Source organism: Lepidochelys kempii, chromosome 1 (assembly GCF_965140285.1).
Source record: "Lepidochelys kempii isolate rLepKem1 chromosome 1, rLepKem1.hap1, whole genome shotgun sequence".
Classification (NCBI taxonomy): Eukaryota; Metazoa; Chordata; order Testudines; family Cheloniidae; genus Lepidochelys; species Lepidochelys kempii.
This window is the reverse complement of record NC_136380.1, coordinates 268143207-268162779: the sequence shown is the minus strand read 5'-3', so window position 1 is coordinate 268162779 and position 19573 is coordinate 268143207. Positions and strand designations below refer to the sequence as shown.

At 36.4% G+C, this 19573-nt stretch overlaps 1 protein-coding gene across 3 annotated transcripts in view; it reads left to right on the top strand.

Moving 5' to 3' along the window:
* LOC140904998 (dynein axonemal heavy chain 12) overlaps positions 1 to 7975 on the top strand; it is an 84517-nt gene extending 76542 nt beyond the window's left edge. Inside the window, exons 9-12 of one of the 3 annotated variants that reach the window (XM_073327472.2) lie at positions 3119 to 3217; positions 3750 to 3882; positions 7333 to 7491; positions 7583 to 7975. In XM_073327472.2, the coding sequence (XP_073183573.1) occupies positions 3758 to 3882; positions 7333 to 7491; positions 7583 to 7607 (309 nt within the window). In that variant the 5' untranslated portion in view covers positions 3119 to 3217; positions 3750 to 3757 and the 3' untranslated portion in view covers positions 7608 to 7975. Of the gene's footprint in view, positions 1 to 3118; positions 3218 to 3749; positions 3883 to 3943; positions 4012 to 7332; positions 7492 to 7582 lie in introns of those variants that run through there. The other 2 variants (XR_012156696.2, XR_012156697.2) reach the window with 2 other exon arrangements.
* Positions 7976 to 19573: the final 11598 nt, after the last annotated feature.

The following is a 19573-nucleotide window of genomic DNA, read 5'->3' as shown; positions in this document are numbered from 1 at the left end:
CCAGCTCAGGCATCTCTACTGATCACAAAGACAGAGGCACATCTTAAGTAGGAGGGTCCCAAGCCATTTAGAACTTTATAGGTTAAAATCAATGCCTTAAACTCCATCTGGAAACCAGTAATCAGCCAGTGCAGATGGCCAAGTACTGGTGTGATGTGTAGCCAGTAGGAAGCACGCTTAAACAGACCTTCACTTTCACCACCTCCACCTCTACCATTTTAGGTTTATGGGTTGATTTAACGTGAAGTGCCATGCAGTGCACATTTCAGTAATCCAGTCTTCAGGAAACAAAGGCACAGATCACAATAGCACAAGGCCCGCATGTGAAAAAAATGGTTGCAATCTCCTGGCCTGACAGGTGAAAAAAGCATGCCTGACCACTGATCCTATATGATCATTTGGCAGCATCTGGGGATCTAACTTTGCTCCCAGATTCACAGATTTTAATTTGAGAAGGGACCAGTCTGATTTCTGCATCGGAGTTAGAGCATATCTTTCTATCCCAGTGATGGATTAAGCCCACTGTTAAACAGTCACATCTTATTTCCGGTTTCAGCTTTGAACTTTGCTGAGTTCAACTTCCAGCCCTCAACACTGGGATCACAGTATGAATCACAAATGTCAGGCAGTGTTTCATCCTCACCATTTCTTCTGGTTGCTTCTCGCAGCATGGAGACACTCAGATACAATGGCGATGGACAAGTATTTAAAAACCTAGATAGACGGCATCACTTCAGTCTTCTCTGGATCGAGCTTGAGCAAGATAGCTCCCATCCATGTCTCCCAATGGCTGGCTCGCTCAGTTGAGAAAGAGCAAGATGGGTGCTGTTAGCATACTGAAAATGCCATAAGCCTATCTTGTGGCAATCACCTGTGGAAATGGGAGAGATGGGACTGTATGCAACTCCATATAAAAGTGCCCTTTTGGGAATAGGAGCAATTGCCCCACACTGCCTTCTAGGGAATGTTCAACAAGAAAAGAACAAAACTATAAATGAGCAGCACAACTCACTCCTGCTGAAGGCCAAAGACAAGTCAGTACCTCATTATTGATGGTATCAAAGCTCTCAAAACAAATAATTCTAAAAATAGTGAAACAGAACCTCTGTTAATGCCATTGAGCTCTTTTTAATACATCTAGTGCATGGAATCGCTCCTCTAGAAGTTGTTGTTCTTTGCAGCTATTAACACTGCTTGTTGGAGGAGTCAAGACAAATGTACAGGAACCAGAAGTACTAGGCTAGAAGAAGGCCACTTTTGCAAAGAGGAAACTGAGTAGGGACAGACAAAATATGGTGTCAAAATATGTAGACAGGACACTCTTTTAAAAAATTGAGACCTGGCTCCTTAAATTGTGATATATAAATAGTCCTCATTTTCAGCATGCAGGAGCTTTCCTGTGGAGAAATTTGTAGAACAGATGAGCTCATCATTGGCTGAGCTCAAAGCAAGAGAGTAACAGAAACTTAATTTCTGTGCCAGTCCTTCTGTTTGCAAAATAATGTTAGAGAAAATCAAAATATTGTTGTTATGTAGCCCACAAAGAATGTTGTGGGGGCTCCCATGTCTTTACACATCTCTCCCATTAAAGTATTAGATTCTCATTGTATTCCAAAGACTAGAAGACAACAGCAGACAGCTAATAAAATACTAATCTAAGTCTTAAGGCTGAATTTGAGGAGTCCAGTTAAATTGGTTTAATCCCTCGTATGTGATTTGTTTCCTCCAGTATATGCAAGAGTGTTTGTCTTCCTTTGAAGCTTCCTAAATTATTGAAGAAAGTGTTGTGTTTAGGAGCCCAGGTGTCTCTTTTCCTCTAAGGAACAGCCCCAGTTCAGCTGAGAGTATCAACTGCCATTAACGGAACAATTCACAATCCTTTTCATTCCTTGCTACAGCTAACCCTTTCTGACTTGCTTTAAAGGCTTTGTTGGTCGGAAGATGTATGTTCCTCTCACTTGCAATTTCTTGTTGTTCTGAATGTTTTGGGCTTAAGGGGAGGGAATATGGCCATACAGAAATATCTTCCCTATCAAAGTGGAAACAGTTTTAGTGAGCCTTTAAGCAGGTCCCATAAACATAATACAGTAGATGAACTCTCACAGCCGTACTTTAAAGCCTGTTAAAAATGTCTCTGCAGTGGATGCAGAGCAAGTGCACAGAGAATAGTGTTTGTGTTATGACTGGAAGATGAATGACTTCTTAGTGAAAGAAAGTCTAATGTTAATTAAAACTTTTTCAGGGTTTGGGTGAATAATACCACATTTGTGGTGTTAAATCGCCTGTCATTTTAATTGCATGAAAAATGGACTGTGTAATGTTAGCAAATGTTCATATTGATTACAAGCCTCTTGTGTATGCTAACCCAAAGAATTAAATGTTTTGATTGTTTTTTTTGCAAAACAGCCATATTGATTATAAAGCTTGTACTATGAATATGTTGAAGGTCATTGTTACAATCTTTTACAGGGAGGACTGTCACCTTAAAGCAAAAACAAACAAAGATAAACAAAATCTACCTAAAATTGTCCAGAAAATCTTATTGTACTTACTGGGCTTCAGATGTATATTTCCAATTCATAGGGAGTTCACTGAACTCCCAGATCAAATACAAAAAAATTACACCAGGTTCTCTAGGAGACATATGCATTCTCTCCCTTTTTGTCTGCCATAGAGAAATAAGGCATATTCTCTCAATAAAGCAAAGGACAAGCTGAAATGGTTCAAACTAAAAAGTTACCGAAAACTGTAAGATATTTTAGAATAGGAAACAAACGGTAGGTCCTGTCTGATCCATCTGGCTTGCCTCCTCGTATGTCAGTCTGTCTCTCTATACCAAGTCGATAAAAATGATTAGAGCAGACATCTCACAAATGTACACCCTTAAACCATGAAGCGGTAATGCTGTGCAGGAAAATTTTTTCTGACCTTTTCAAATTACATCCAACTGCCTGGGGAATTTCGCAGTGACTAGAGGTAATAAAGTTCAATCCGTTTTGCTGGTTGGCTTCAAATTTAGCTCCTCAGAAGCCCTAACTTATCTGTTCTTTTTATCATGGCCTTGGCATCCATTCAGTACTGTAATCCATGCATCTAATCTTTTTTTCTCCCCTCTCAGGTTCTGCTGGAGGATCACATTGTGAAAACTATGGCCATGAAAGGCCCTCCATTTATTGCACCCTTCAAACACGAAATATTAGCATGGGAGGCTAAGCTGGTATGTTGCCTTTTGAGAGGCTCTTGTTGAATTTAATTAGCTTTTAGATTTCATCTCCATGCTACATCTCAGTTTTCAGCACCCTATGAGATTTATGCTTCAGTAATTTTCATTATATAAAACTTTTCAAAGTTTGCGGTGCTACTTGCACTGTGTAGAATGTTAAAAAGGAGGGGGGGAAGCATAAAGTTCTTTATGTTAAATTGATTTCACTTTAGTTTTTATTGTGTGAGCCCAAATGCAATAGACACAGTCATCTGGTAAGTAAGTGAATCATCCAAGTGAGACTCACAAACAGGCAGCTGTGCTGGCCCATTCTTCATTGTGCTTCACAAAGTAGAGCAGAAAACAGAAGTTGAGACCACTTTCTTTTAACTTTGTAAGAATATAGTGGTGTTGAGTGATTTGTATCTGGTAACAGCTCACTTTATTTTTAATATGTGGTATAAATGGCATTTATTGGATGTGGTAAGGGAACACGTACAGTCCTCATTGCTTGCAACAAATGAAATTTCATGTTTGTTGTCTCCAGCATGACTAATGCAGGAGATTATGGAAACCTGGCTGCAAGTTCAAAAGGCCCTGGTGACCATGTATTGCTCACACGATATATGTAACCAAATATCAGTAGAAGGAAAGCACTTTGAAGTTGTCAGTAGGAACTGGTAAGTTTGTTGTTGTTAGCTAGTTAGGGTCTGATTCCCTCTCCACACCCTCTTTTTCCAGAGCTGCTTTTTGGACTCAATGAAAATTCTGCATGCAAGTGGGTATGAAGAACTGGGCCCTTATTGCAGTAGGTTCTCCTTAGCTTTGCTTAATCTTTAATTGTATCAGTCTAAAACAGTTACTACTTTTACCTTAATTTTCAGTAATGATAAAATTTCTCTTGAATGTAAATATAGCTAGATCTATATATGCATACTATAGAACAGTAGTTTTCTAAACTTTATACCATGATTTTTTCTGAGGTGTTCTTTTGGCCAATGGTTCTGAAGTGAAGGGAAAGATGGTCTACTGAATAAAACACAGGACTAGGAATTTGGAAATCTGTGCTTTGTATATAGGTCTGGCATACTGTGGTTGTGCCTCTTAGTTAAATCATTTAGTCATTCTGTGCCATGGTATTTCCATCAGTAAAAACAGGGATAATACTTTTACTGATGTATATAGTTATTATTATCACTACTGTTGCTATTACTCTTATTGCTATTTTTTATTATTATCATGCTCCCATGCCTCAAAGGGATGTAGTGAGGCTTACTTATTTAATATTTTTGAAGTGGTTTGAGATCCTCAGTTGGAAGGCAATATAGAAGAGTAAAATAGTATTATAAAGCATTCTTGATTTGTAAGAAAATATTTTGCATGTCCAATTGTTTAATCTACTTCCCTTTTTTGCAAACAAGATACCTTAGAAGAATTAGAATATCAAGTAAAAGTTTGAAGAAAAAATACGAAGTCACTGTAAGGAAAAGTGTGTATTTTTCTTTGAGGAACATGATTTTTCTGAAGCATTTCCCAGGACATTTTTTCTTAAATTAAAAACCAAAACCCCTTGCCCTAAACTTTTCTTCACTATAACAAATCTTTTGCTGGCATCACATAGTTCACTCTCCTTATGTGTTATCCCCTTTTTCCCCACACTGTGTCTTGTCTATTTAGATAGTAAGCTCTTTGGGGTGGGGACTGTCTGTTGCTCTGTGTTTGTACAGTGCCTTGCACAATGGGACCTCATTCTTGGTTGGCCCTGAGGCACTGCCTTAATAATCAATTGTGTTTTGAAGCCCCTTTTGACATGTCAAAAGAGAGGGAGAGAGACTGAGTACTCATATTTCACCATTACAACTGCAAGTCTAATCTTACTATGGTTTTATGTCCTATAACATATGTTTAATGGTCTCAAAATGGAATCTAGTAAACTGTGGTCAATATCTAAAAACTGTCACTGCAATGAGCACTCAGTGTTTTGGCATCTGTCAGTTTCTACTAAATAGGGTGTAGTCTGGACTAGTATAGAGTATAGCCTAACCAGTTCATTCTCTATAGCTTAGCTGAGGGTTTGTGCAAAAATTGGAGATTTTACATCTTATTTTTAATCACATTGCTTCCATACTACTGATGTTTGCAATGTTAGAGATAGTGGGGTACATTTTAATCTGTAGGACAGCCATATTTCCAAATTACTCTGGAAAACAGTCATAAAACATGGTGAGAATAGTCCACTCGCACTGATTCTTACATTTTGAAAGTAGTTTAAACAAAATAACTGCCCCCCGTTGAGTAAAACTTTCTTCTTTACATGGTCATTGTTTTACTGCCTTGATTTCCTGTCCACGGAAAGCAGGCTGGGTACATGGATAGTCCAAAATTATTTTGTAAGGAAACAAGGTTACCCAGTGGCATCTTTCTTTTTCTTTCGCTGCAAAGTTTATCTCATCTAAATCTAGACTCTATGGTGAATATCCTTGCTACACATATAACATCAAATACAGTTATTATATATGTACACACACACACACACACACACAGAGTAAATGTATTTTACCACCCTAAACTAATTGGTACTAAACTGGAGCTTTTAAAAAACAATACATTTAAGATAATATTTGCTCAGTGCAGTCAGCTAAATTGATTTTTATATTGATGTGTTTGTTTAATCTCACAGTTTTGAAACTTCTGTAATACACTTAGGTTTATTTCTTCATGGAAAGTCTTTACTAGTCTTTATTTTGAGCAAATTAGGCTTCTCTTGGTACTACAGCATTAGATTTGCCTCCTGATACTGAGACCAGCAACCTAAAGGACACCTTGTTTGCCAAGAATATCAGAACACTGAGAAATGCCTTATGGCAGTAGCAAGCTTTAGAATCTCAAAGTAAGGTCACCAGTGTTGGCTGTATTTATATATCATCTTGCAGTATGCGCTTTGAAAAACGTAGGCAACATCTCAGTTATTTATTACCCCTCTCATAATATTTTAAATGGTAATACATCGGGGTGGTATTATTTTGAGTTGCATATAAGATTTTAAGACTGTCACAATATGAGTTTTCTTTTAATGCACATGTGTGTTAACAAGCTTGTTTTTATATTTATAACCATGAATGTTGCATGGGTACAGTTCTGAGGGGCCTTTAGCTTTTCCTACCACTCTGAAAGTTTTCAGCCTCATAAGTATTTAAAATAAACTTACACTAATAAGTAGAAAGGATTTCTCATTCATTTTCACATCGTTCATCATATTTTGTCAGTTGTTGACTGCATCTGTTGCATAAAAGAAACTTGCGGTGATGTCTAAATCTGTAAATTTCATTTTTTGGAGGTGTTTGTGTAGCAGCAGCTTTGACTTATTGCCAGTACTAGAGTAGAATGTATTTTTTCATTCCTGATTTACAATATTGAAATGTTGTGATGGCAGCGGTAAACTGGTGGACAGTTATACATTTTTGCAAAATAATGCATTTCAGTTTTACCTCTTTGCTTCAGTCCAGAGAAGAACATACATAGTGGATCAATATTTTATTAAAAGAAAATCCTGTAGACTGTGTTCAAATAGTACAATCAGTGATGCTAAAACATGAGATTGCACTGTGCACAGCAAAGGACTGATGTGTTGTCTGGCTTTGTTGTTGATAGAGCATTCTCTATTGTCTTATGTTATTTCTATTTTTATCATTAGTCCATGAAGTCTTAATAATTAGCTCTGTAATTTGCCAGAAAAACATGTTGATTTATTGAACTGGCTGAAGCAAAAAATAGCAGATCAATCTGGCATTGTAGGTTAATAGTACAGAACAAAGCACAGTCATAATTAGATGAGAAAAGGACTTTCCTTGTTCATTCCACTTTATAATAAAAAGTCCCTCAGCAAAGTGTCTTAGAAAATAATGCATTCAGACTGAGTGGAATTACCGCCTAGCAGATTCTATTTATCTGTAGCTTAAAAAGCAGCTGCGTTTTTGTAAAAAGCAATGAATGTGGCAGTCCTACTTAAAGGTAGAAGAAAAAGAACACCCCTTGTTTTGTAATAAGGGGATTTTCAATTTAAAAGAGAGAGAGAGCCTGTTGTGTGAAGTATGGTTATTACATTCACTGTATTCTATCTCACCCACCAGGAGGCTAATAATGAAGGAGTCAGTGAAGGAAGCCAATGGCATGAGGGTTATCTCACAGCCCCAGATGCTGGATAAGTTGAAGGAGGCAGAATCGCTTTTGGATGACATTCAGAAAGGCCTGAATGATTATCTGGAGAAGAAAAGACTATTCTTTCCAAGGTAAACAGTCCATTTCATCTGTTGGCTATGGGCATTGATATAAAATGTGTTTATATAAATATCTATAAAGTTCATTTTTTATCACCTTCAGGTTTTTTCTTTCTGTGCCACGATGAGCTCTTAGAAATCCTTTCTGAGACAAAGGATCCACTCCAAGACCAACCACACCTAAGTAAATGCTTTGAAGGAATTGCCAAGCTCACTTTTAATCAAGAGAAAGAAATTACTCACATGGAGTCAGCAGAAAATGAAAAAGTAGAGCTCGTGCTGCGAATAATTCCAGCAAGTGCCAAGGGGCTAGTTGAGAAATGGCTTCATGAGGTGAATATCTTTAGCTCTTACTTAGGGTTTAGTTACTGTATAATCATTTTCTCTTTTAGGAGCAAGGAATATCATAAGCATATTTCCTAACTAAATAGCTCTCTGAGAATTTACCAGATTATTTAACAGATTGAATATCAGCCTTATTGTTGTTGTTTATTACACCTAGTTGACATGTGCAAACATGCAAAAATTAATTTTAATAAAGAGGTTATCAGTGTGTGAGACAGTTAATAAAAGTGTGTGTGTCTGAAAGCATATATGTGACTATATGTTCAAGTCTGTATATATGTATTTTTGTTGTCTTCTCCCTGTAATTTTTGTAGTTTGGAAAGATAGACTTTTTTTTTACAAAGCAGTTTAAAGGAACGTGAAGAGATTTTTTGCACACCCCTCTCCCCCAAAAAATCTTTATTTTCAATACATATTAAGCACAGGGAAGAGAAATATTTAATTAATAATATACTAACCTTTCCCCTTTGGGCCTATGATCCAAATCAATCCGTTTCAGTGTGAAATTAGTTTGATGACCTTTTTTGTTGGCTTTATTTTTACCTTCCTCTGTTACACAATCAAAGTGGGTCCTTCCTCTGATATACAATTCTAGGCCAAGTCCACTTCCAATCTCTCCTCCTTTCTTTCAAGACAGAATCAGCCCCAGGTACACATCTTTCCTTTCTGTTGTTATTGCAGGCACTGCTTTTACCCCATTAAATCTCTACCTTTACCTCTTGCCTCTCTCTTCACTTCAGGCTGTCAGCCAACCAGGGTATACAACTGAGAAAAGCAATACCATATGCTAGAAAGGGAAAAAAGGAAAAACAAAACAAAACCAAAAAACACACACAGAATTTTTTTCCAAGATGGACTCTGCTGCGGGGGGCGGGAATTTGTCAAAGGAACTGAGAGTGAACTTTAATTGAGAGTATTACTTCTGTTATGTGCTGAGTTTCTGCTGGCCGGGTGAGCAAAACAAAACAGCTCAAGTCCTCTCATGATTCCATGTTTCTCACATAACTGAGCCACATATCACCATGCCAACTTCGAATTAATCTTTTTTAAAGTGACTGCACGCAATTTAAAACAGTTCATCACAGTTAGTCAGGGGAGGATAAGGACAGAGCCTGCTTAGGCACAAATACTTCCTTCCCTACTCTCCAAAGAAAATTATTAAACTTTATTTTTGTACTCATTTTCAGCACAATGTTATGTTCTTCGGAAAAACATTGGAGTTAGAGAGCTGTGATAGGTATGAGATATGCAGTTATGAGGAGCCTAGGAAAGGCAGATCTCACCATACCGGAAAACCTGCTGTATGTTGTTTAGTTCTCTCTCTCCAACAAAAGAGAGAGAGAGATAGGGAGATGAGCAGCTGTGTTTATTTTAATACATCTCATTTAACCCTCACCGAAAAACAAATGGAAAGGTTTGGGAGTGCATTAATCTGGACCCAATTAGCATCTCTTTCTCCCTCAAAAGTGCAACCTGTGATTAATGAATATAAAGTAGAGTTTCATATGCAGTCTTTAAATCATTTGCATGTTTTATGCATGATAATTGAATTTATTTATGCACTTCCTTTCATTTAATGATTTCCTGCTCTTTCCTGTGCTATCCACATTGTACTACCCAAGAAACAGGATTTGATAGGCAAGCAAGGATAGGAGTAGATAAATAAAACCGAGTAAATTTGTAGGTCTAATGTCAACTGCAAATAAAAATTAATGGGTTAATGTAAAATATTTCAGTTAAAGTATATGCTCTTAGCCTTTTCAGACACTTTGGATATTGCTTAGTATGCTTGTAAATGTACAAGCAAAATTATTTTCAAAAGGCCATGAAAGGCAGTTAAATTATTGTATTGACATTTCTATGACCCTGGAGACTTGTGTTTCAACTTGGTCAATTAGTAGTAATAAGATAATCAGAAGATGAATAGTAATTACATTAATAACTAATGGTATTCAGCCCAGGTCCTAGAGAATCAGTCTGGTTTAGAATATAATAGTACATTATAATTTGTCTTATTCAGTATTTGATCAGTAGAAATATGAGCATTGGATGCCTAGTAAATTTATCATAGGCAGGATGTATAAGTTCTAGAGATCAGTTTGCCACATTACTGGCCCTGTGATTGTGCCTGTAAAGTGACATAATGGGGAAAATTGCTTTTTTCCCCCCATTTAAGGTCAGATGTCCTAGTGATTCCATGGTGCTGGTGTCTGAATTCTTTACAATGCAAAGTCCATCCTTGCGATGGTCATGCCAGGAAGCTACTTTGGGAAAGGTTTTTTTTTTTTAAAAAAAAAGGATTCTGGTAGTGTTTCTCATAGTTTTGATTTGTGCCAGTGCTTCTCTTGTCTCTTGTCTTTCCTTCTGTGTTTAAAGATGTATGTGGAAGTGATCTTTTTCTGTGGTGTCCTGTCTTTTTCAGTGACTTAATTGGTTGTGTGTTGTGATTGTTTCCTGATCTTTGTAGGTAGGAATGTCTTTAAAGGCTAAAGTTCTGTTAATTTGTGATGTAACAATTTCAGTGTGTTTCTTGTCATTGAAATGTAGTTTAAAATGTTCAGTAATGTAGCATGAAATTATTGGTTAGTTTTGAAATGGTTGTGAAATCATGTGAAGAAAATAAGTATTGCATCTGATCAAGATAAATTCACTCTAGTGTTTTATGGCTTTTTATTCCTATGTGATAGTAATAAAGTCTCATGTAGGGATGGAAGCCATGAAATACATTGTGAAAAATCATCAACTAAGATGGGGCCATGAGTATAGAAAATGGTATAGTTGTAGAGCTACTGAAAATTGTTGGAAAATGATTTAGTATGTCACCATGTTGATTACCATGTTTGCATTTTATTTCTTCATCCCTCACCCATGTAGTTTGGCAAGTAAGGAAATTAGTTTATAACAGGTTGATTCACCTTTACATCAATGTTAAATGTTTAAATTGTTTATACATTTTTTTTATTTTCTACTCAAAATAACACTGTACATGAAACGCTAAACTAATTAGTTAATACTGTTAAAAAAAACAACAAAACAAAACAAAAACCCAACTTGTGAATTTCCAAATTCACATTATTGCTACCTTGATTAAGAATGAAACAAACTAAGGTATCCCATTAGTCCAGGGTCCAGGTTTTTTTACTCCCACACTCAATAATAGACATGAATGATGAGCTAGCATGTAAATAATAATTCTTTTTCTATTGACATGTTTTTCTCAAAGTATACATTCTCTTCTTTTCCTCTTCTGGAAATAAGACAAGGGATTATAGCTCTGAGGGCAGAAAAAGCACCTGTGAGAATGTTCATAATAGTGCCAACATCCCATATATTGCTTTACTATCCAAGTTTTGTCAATCTTTGTATATCTTTCTGTCTTGGGTGTCATTTTGTTTGTGGGATACTTCTGTGAATGTGAGTCATTCTTATATAACTAATTTATTTTTACAGCCTTCTTTCTGTATTCTTTCTCAATGCACATTAATAAAAATATTTTTGTTACTTTGCCTCTTTTATTTCTCTGAAAAACTGTGGATTTCTTGTCTGTTTTCAAAAAAGGGATACACTTCCATTAATTATAAATAGGCAAATCCTCTTCTGATATAAAACCCTGGAGACAATTAAGTAGAAAAGATATTTCCCCCTGTATTTCAATAGGTTTCTCACTTGTAACTTACATGTTTTTTTAAAAAATAATTGTTAGTGTGAATAAAATAACACCCCAAATATTTTAACCTTAATTAAATCACAAGTGCAGTTTGAATTTGGTAATTATTGTTTTGGTTTACAAAGATGTTAGAGGTTGTTTATATCATTACTGTCTTGTGGAGCAATAGTTGCGTAATTTGCAAAGCAAGTTACAATCAGACCTCTATTAAGAGGCAAAATATTTGCTTCCTTGTGTTTTAATGAAATTGCTTCCAAGATTATAGAGGTTGTACTACCTAGAGAGTAAACTGAGCTTGTTAACCAAAATAGAAGAAAAATGATACAGATAAAAATTGTCTTCGTCATTTGCCCCCAAATGTTTTCAGAATGTACTTTGCATATGGCAGCTCATTTCTGGTAATCTGTGAGAAGATTGTTTTAAATAGTTTCAGATGGACTAATCATAACATATTAGTCTCTTTTTCTCTCTTCCTCCCTATTCCCTGCCTAAGAATAAATTTTAGTTGAATTCCATTTTTGTCACTTCTAAATAATATGCAATTTGAGGATTCCTTTTCATTTTCAGCACCACAGGGCAGACTCTTTTAACGTATGTGTGCTTATACTCTGAAAATTAACTCTATAAATTGCATTATAGGGCTCTATGTTTATTGCCTCCAAATGATTTCGAGATCTAAATGTGCTCAGTTTTCAAGTAAAAATATATTTTTTTCTAACTGCCAACGCTGGAGACTGAACTTGGGATCTGAAAATAAAGCGGAGTATTTTCCTTTTCACACAGCACCACCAGTAACAAAGGGTTTTTTAGGCTAAGTTATGCCCTCAATTACAGCAGTACAACCCCCTACCACCATTGTCTTCACATTATATCCTCAGCAATGCTTATGCAAAAACATTGCTCTCAGTGGGTTTGCACAGGTGTGACTAATTGGAACTTCGTAAATAAACCTGTTGATGACTCTCACAAGAATGAATACAATCCAGATCACACTCTGTTTTGGCTCAGTGGGGTGAAAAGTTGTGAACTCTTATTTTTGTCATTAACATAAGTACATGTGACTCTGGAAACACAGAGGGTACAGATTTGTTGAGTAAAAAGATGTCATTTTTAAATAGGCAATCTGGTGCAGTGCAAAACTATGGTAATCCAAGGTTGACCCTTTCTGCTTTGAATGCAGTATAAACCTCACTACATGCAATGGCCTCTCTCCATCTTTTGTCAACAAGAGGGGCTGAACTCAGGACTTCCAGAGCTGAAAATACCTGCAGCTTGAGCTAAGGTGCAGGCTGGGGCCTATAACAGACTCTTATCCTCTGTGGATTGAGCACAGAAGGGGATACAAACACTCTTAGAAAAATGCATATACATTTCTTGACACATGGAGCAGGTTTATGCAATGGGGAGAAGCTGGTGTTTTCCCTATAAGTGGTAGAAGGTTTCACCTTGCCAGGTTTGTTTGTGCCGTTTGAGATATAGCAAAACATTAAAAAAGTAAGAGTGGTGGCTTCCTGGATCTACCTAAAGAAAATCTATGGTGTGTTCCCCCAAGTTAAAGTTACAAATCTGTCCACAGAAATAAATACAGAGAAATGCCAAGAGAGTTATAAAATGATGAAACAACATTAATCTTAAACTAGTTCCTGTGACCAAGCTACCAGAATGACCCTATGGTACCTTTTCACTATGTCGCCTTCCCCTCCCGCTTTCTGTAAAATACCTGGGCCAACTTGTCTGCTGGCATAACTCCATTGATGTCAGCGGAGTCTCTTGTATTTATTTGTTTGTGCCTGTGGTTTATAAATAACTCACCTGTGGATAGGGAGTGAAACTAATCTTAAGTGACTGTCCCAGGGATTAAAAAATATTGGTTGTCTTGTAGATATAGGTTTTAATTAAATTCAAACTGGGCAATTTGGGGATACCTTAGTGATCCATTCAGGGGGGATTATGGGGAGTGGAAGAGAGGAAGTGGGTAACTACAGTATAGAAATCACTTCTCACCAAATTATTTCCCTCCCACATCTCTGGCAAGGATGTGGATATTTGTTTGGTGCCCCAGTGGAAGGGATTTGTTTGTTCATGAATCCTGTAAGCCTTCATCAGAATCCATCTTTTAATTTTGCACTCTAAGGGTTCAGTGTTCCAGTCCAAGGTGACACCTTGCCTGATGACAAATAAAGTATTTTTCTCTGTGTCAATTTGAGTAGCAAGTCAATTTTCTGAAATGTGGTCTCTTGTCAGAAAAAAGGAATGTTTTGTCGTTGGGGTGAAATGTTAAATTCAAAGCTGACTGAAAGTTGTTCCTCCAGTAAAGTGTTGAATATTGTTTTTTATACCATAAGTGTACATATTCTGTCTGTTCCATGTAGTTTAATTGCTGAGCCTGAACCTAGGAAAAGTATTACTTAGGCTAGAGCTTCCCAGCCTTCTCCAGTAGAAACACACAGTTTAATTTAAAAAAGTTTACTGTGGATCTGAAATATAAAGACTTTTAACTAGATTCTGTATTTATTTGGCTCACAGAAAATCTGTTGATGTAAATGCAAGTTCTGCATGCTGACAGAGTCCAGCATGTGTTTCATACCTAGTGTGATGATTAATGATTTAATATCAACAATATTTCATGCTGTTCAAAATATGCATATAGATCATGATCCAGCGTTCATGCTAGGTAATCTTACAGGTATCCAGGATTTAAACACTATCCTGTAGGTCTTTCTAGATCACTAAAAACAGCATGAAGTTCACATGGAAGTGAAGAATAAGCCATTAGAGATCTCTGAAAGAAAGTATAATGTATTCTCTGAGGCCAACACCACTAAATAAAGAGCAGTTGCGTTCTGCACTACCTGTCTCTTCAGCAAAAAGAAAAGGAGTACTTGTGGCACCTTAGAGACTAACAAATTTATAGCAGCCTTTCAGGGTAACCTCATATAAAGTACATTACAGTTATCCAAGCTGGATGTAACAAAGGAATTGTTAATGGCTTGAAGGACCATACTGGGAGAGGGGTGTGTGCACTGCAAATATCCATATAAATGCAGACTGAAGGGGCCACTTCTGGCCATTGACACTACCTTGTTTTTTCATTGCCCTACTAGCATTACCTGTATCTTGTCTGGAATGATTTCCATCCCCCCTACCCATCCAAACCCCTACACTAGCTGGATACTGGAAACTAGGCACTTTACTATATGACAAAATGTTTATATGGTATCTCAATTATATGACTGATAATAAAATATATATATTTAAAATACTGATCTGGAGTTTTATGATTTGTTTATTCAGTGACTTTTATTCATTAATGGGTTTAATTTGAGTGGTGTTGCTACATTGTGAGCTTGGTATGACACTGCTTTTGGCATTATTTAACTGTAGCTTTCTGTTCCTTAAATTATTTTCTAAAATAATGTTTTCGGTATATAATATGTATATCGACTCTGTAATCTTTGTGAATTACCACTTCACAGAGTGGATACAAATCAATGATTTGTTTAAATCAATATTTTATTTAATATGTATATAAAAATAATCCCATTTAAAATTAAATTTGAAGTTATTTTAGGGTCTAAATTTACCATAATCTATTAAAATAATGTAAATAAATAACAATTAAAATGCTGCATGAATGAACCATCCTCAAATTTTAATGAGCTAAGGGGTATTGCTTTTTTAATTATATACAAAATCAGAGGAGAACATCTTTTACCTTTGAGAACAACTCAAGCCTTATAAATATTTCACAATGTTATGTATTGTATTAAATATATTTATTATTTTCCATCTTTACAATGGAGCGAATGTTGGTATTTACATCTTCCCAAATTTAGGTACTTTCAGTTTCTGTTGTGCAGAAAATCTTTTGCCTCAACTGCTTTTAGTTTCAGTTTAGCTAGCAGTTTTAGAGAGAGTATTTTCATTGTTTGGATTAATTCATTCAAAGTTGAGAAACCAATTTGGAGGTGAAAAGGCAGGAAAGCTTGTTTTCTTCTTCCAGTTTATGAATAAAAACGATCTGGTAGAGGATGAAAACCAGTAATTTTGAAAACTTGAAGGACATGGGGCCAGATATTCAAAGAGATCTTCTTCTTATTGACATCTCTATTACTAGAGGTTTGCAACTATGGTAGGCCATTCTGTACAATTCTCTGTAAAGACTTGTGGATTACTAGTCGTTTTGATCCACCCAAGATCCTACATGTCCATCCAAGACCTTATTTTTCTGCCTCGTGCTCTTCTGCCATCAACTTTCCCTTCCAGTGCCTGTAAACATTCCTCATCTGCTTGAACTCCTTAAAATGTTCCCTGCAAATCAAATCTTTCTTTTCATAAGATCTCCAACTAGCATTTGCCAAGTCCCAAACATCTCCAGTACTTTTTCTTTGATTATTTGTCTCTCCATGATATTTTCAGAATTCTGCTATAACATAATTCAAAGGATTGTAATTTCTTTCTTACTGATTGTTTGAATTCTGAGTTTCGCAGTCATAATTTAACACAGATCAAATGTAATTTTTAAGAGTCAGAATGTAGTCTTTGGATTTATGTCGCTTTTCATCAGATGCCAGAATGTGTCTTTCTCTCTTGCTATTCTGGGGCTGATTTCAGTATCTGATATCTTTTGTAATGGAAGATGGAAAGAAATATAGGCTCGTAAGGATGCAGATAGGTGCCTAGTGGGATTTTCAAAAACACCTAAGAACCAGTGTAGGCACCTAACTCCTGTTTGTTTCAATGGGTGTTAAGCAACTGTCTGCTATTTTTAGACATCTAAAATCATTTGAAAATCTGGCCCATAGTGACCAGAAAGAATTTGTTAATTCACAAACCATGGTTAATATTTCTTGTGTTTAATAAGTCAGTTAGTTTTAAACATAAAACGTTTTGATAAACTTGCTATTTTTAAATACTTTTTGTTTTTCTACATTTTGTGTTCCAATTTCCATCCAAAGGCGGCTTGACATAAATCCCAAGTAAAAAATGATCATTAGTAAATAAGAAATGCGACATTGACCATTTTCAAACATTAACAAATGTATTCAGATTAATTTTACATGTATTTTAAGCTAGGTGATTGCTTAAAGAAATGTTTATAGACAAGGTATAGTCTAGTTTACAAAAAGAAACATCAAATTTAGTGTAAATGCTATATTTGATTGCAAATCAACATGTTTTAAGGCTTATTCCAGCCAATGAGAATGAGCCTTTCTTTAGGGAAATAACTAAAAAGTCCATATGCAAAATGAGATTAAAATCAGTTGTTTAAATCATGGCTTCCTGCTTGTTGATTTAAATCAATCCACCCTGCTTATAATTTGACGAGTTAGCAAGTATTGCAGTTAGTTTTAGTATTTCCTTCCTCGGAATAGAGATGTGAAGCTTTTATTTCTAGATTGCCACACCTCAGCTATCTGCTCATGTATCACATAAAACTAAAACTCTAGCTGTGATGTCATTTACATTATAATACTTCTAGGTTACTTCTGAAACTGTATCAAAGTACCATCAGAACAACACCTGCAGATGACTGGTTAGCTGGTAAAGACCATAAAACTTCATTTGGGATAACAGATATTGTTCTTACCTGCTCTCATTGATGGGGAGGGGACATGATAACAGTTTTCAAGTACATAAAAGGTTGTTGTAAGGAGGATTGAGAAAAATTGTTCTCCTTTACCACTGAGGATAGGACAAGAAGCAAGCTTAAATGTCAGCAAAGGCGGTTTAAGTTGGACATTAGGAAAAACTTCCTGTCAGAGTGGTTAAGCACTAGAATAAATTGCCTAAGGAGGTTGTGGAATCCCCATCATTGGGGTTTTTAAGAGCAGGTTGGACAAACACCTGTCAGGGATGGTCTAGATAATACTTAGTCTTGCCTTGAGTACAGGTGACTGGACTAAATGACTTCTCAAGGTTCCTTCCAGTGCTATGATTCTATGCCTCATATTCAATATGTTAGTTTTCCAAGTAATTAGAATGAGGAAAATGTAAAAGTGCTTCTTGTTTGTTTTTGCTGTTCTTCCAGCTGGAAACAAATATGCATTTGAAGAAAATTGTCAAGCTAGTGTTAGGAGATTTTTTTGTGTCTATATGTAATCAAAGCAAGAACAGGCCAAACTAAACAAATTTGGCGTGAATTATTGGAAAAGTTGTGGTGTGTAAGTATGACAGCCCTAACTGACAGCTCTCAACTTGGATGGACAGCTTCAACAGATTACTGTAGGTCATTTTTGATATCATCAACGTAGTGTGCTTCCCTGGTGGAAGCCAGACTAGTCCAAAAGATGAGGAGGATAAATGAGAGAGAGCTGTAGGGACGTAGGGCGGAGGAAAGGAGCAGTGGAGTTGGGGAAAGCTGCATGGCTCTGGATCCAGTCCAGCTGGCCCCTGCAAATGTGCCCCTGTAACACTCACGGTGGCTGCTATGGAGGACCCTAATAAAACTAGATGCAGGAGCAGATCGCATTATGGGGCTACAGGATCATGAAGCAGTTCACCAGCCTGAGCTTTGTATCTCTTCTCTCACAATGCACAGCACAGCTCTGAGAGCACATAGCTCCAGGTAGAACTACCAGTGAATGCCACCCCAGCCTTGAGCAGCGCGAAGCCGGTCAGGAGAGAATGGGTGGGGAGCGGGAAGCAGAAAGAAAGACATTAAAAGTGAGAGGGGGGAAAACATATAGAGACGTAAAGGGAAATGAGAGGGTAGGAATGGACTTAAAAAGGTAGAGGCACAGTAGGAGGATCAGATAAGAGTAAGGGGGAGGGGGATTCTATAGATGGAATGGGGGAGCAACCATCAACCAACCTGTAGCAAATTTGCTTCCAACTAAAACGGTTTAGGAACCACTGTAGTTAATAGACGTTTTTGCTATTGACTTCAGTGGAGCAGGATCAGTCACAAATATATTTTCACATGATCATTGCTTAAGTAGGCACGAACAACTTTTATCCCCATGTGTGCATTTGTTATTCTTCAATTAACATTTATTTTGGCTTTTTATAGAGACAATCCCATTCTCCATTAACACCATAGGAGGGGGTAATATTGCTATTAAATATGTTCAATGCATGTATTTTACAGTTTTAGGTTCACTTTCATCTTTGCCATTGGGACAGAGTATGATTTTGCTATGAACTCAGGTCAGGCTTTGTTTGGTTTTGAAATGGTTTCCCTTAAAAATTCAAGCGGAGTTATGCAATTGTCAGAATTTATGGCTCCTTTCTGACTGTCATGCCATTTTGTTTTTTTTGTGTGGGAGGAGGGATTGATTATACCCATCTTGTTATACAAAGACAATGTGTATTCCATGCAACTAACAAATACACATTCAAATAGAAAATCCCTGGAAATATATATAGAAATGTTTGGATAACAAAACCTAATTTAAAGTTGAGGGGGGGAGAGACCTGGGAAAAGTAGGCTGGAAATTTCATTTCGAGGCAATAGTAGCAGGGTATTTGGGAGGTCAATAGTTATGATAATTTATCTATAGTACAACATTGAGTCTGAACTGCTCATTGACTCTTTTATTTAATAGACTATTTGTATTTAACTAAACATTTGACAAATTAGAACTGTAATTGTATTGGGGATGTTGGAAGCAAACGTTCACTTTCGGAACCAGTCTGTACAATTTGCTCTTTGCGATAGTGCAGAAATAAACTAAAAAATACATCTGAAAATAAAAATGGTCTATATGCCAATAAATTTATTTGAAGCTAGTTCCTTTCAGGAGAGTTCTCATAATTAAAGTGTTACTCGGAGTATTGTATAAAGGCTAGTTTAGGATTCTGAGCATTACAAAACTCAGAAATACATTCTTTCTTAAAATAAATGAGTAAATTATTTGGAAATGTAAGCATTCAGAGAGGGCCTGGTTGTAGGGTACAATGAGTGTTTTACCACTGATTTCAAAGCGTGTCAGATCAAGCCCACATTGACAAAACAGATTATGCCTCCCTTCTGTAATATGATCACATGAAGCTATGTTTTAAAGAATACTTTTCTTGTTCTCTTCAGTTAACAAGCACTTCTGATAGGTGTAGTTTGCTAATAAAAATAAAATTCATTAC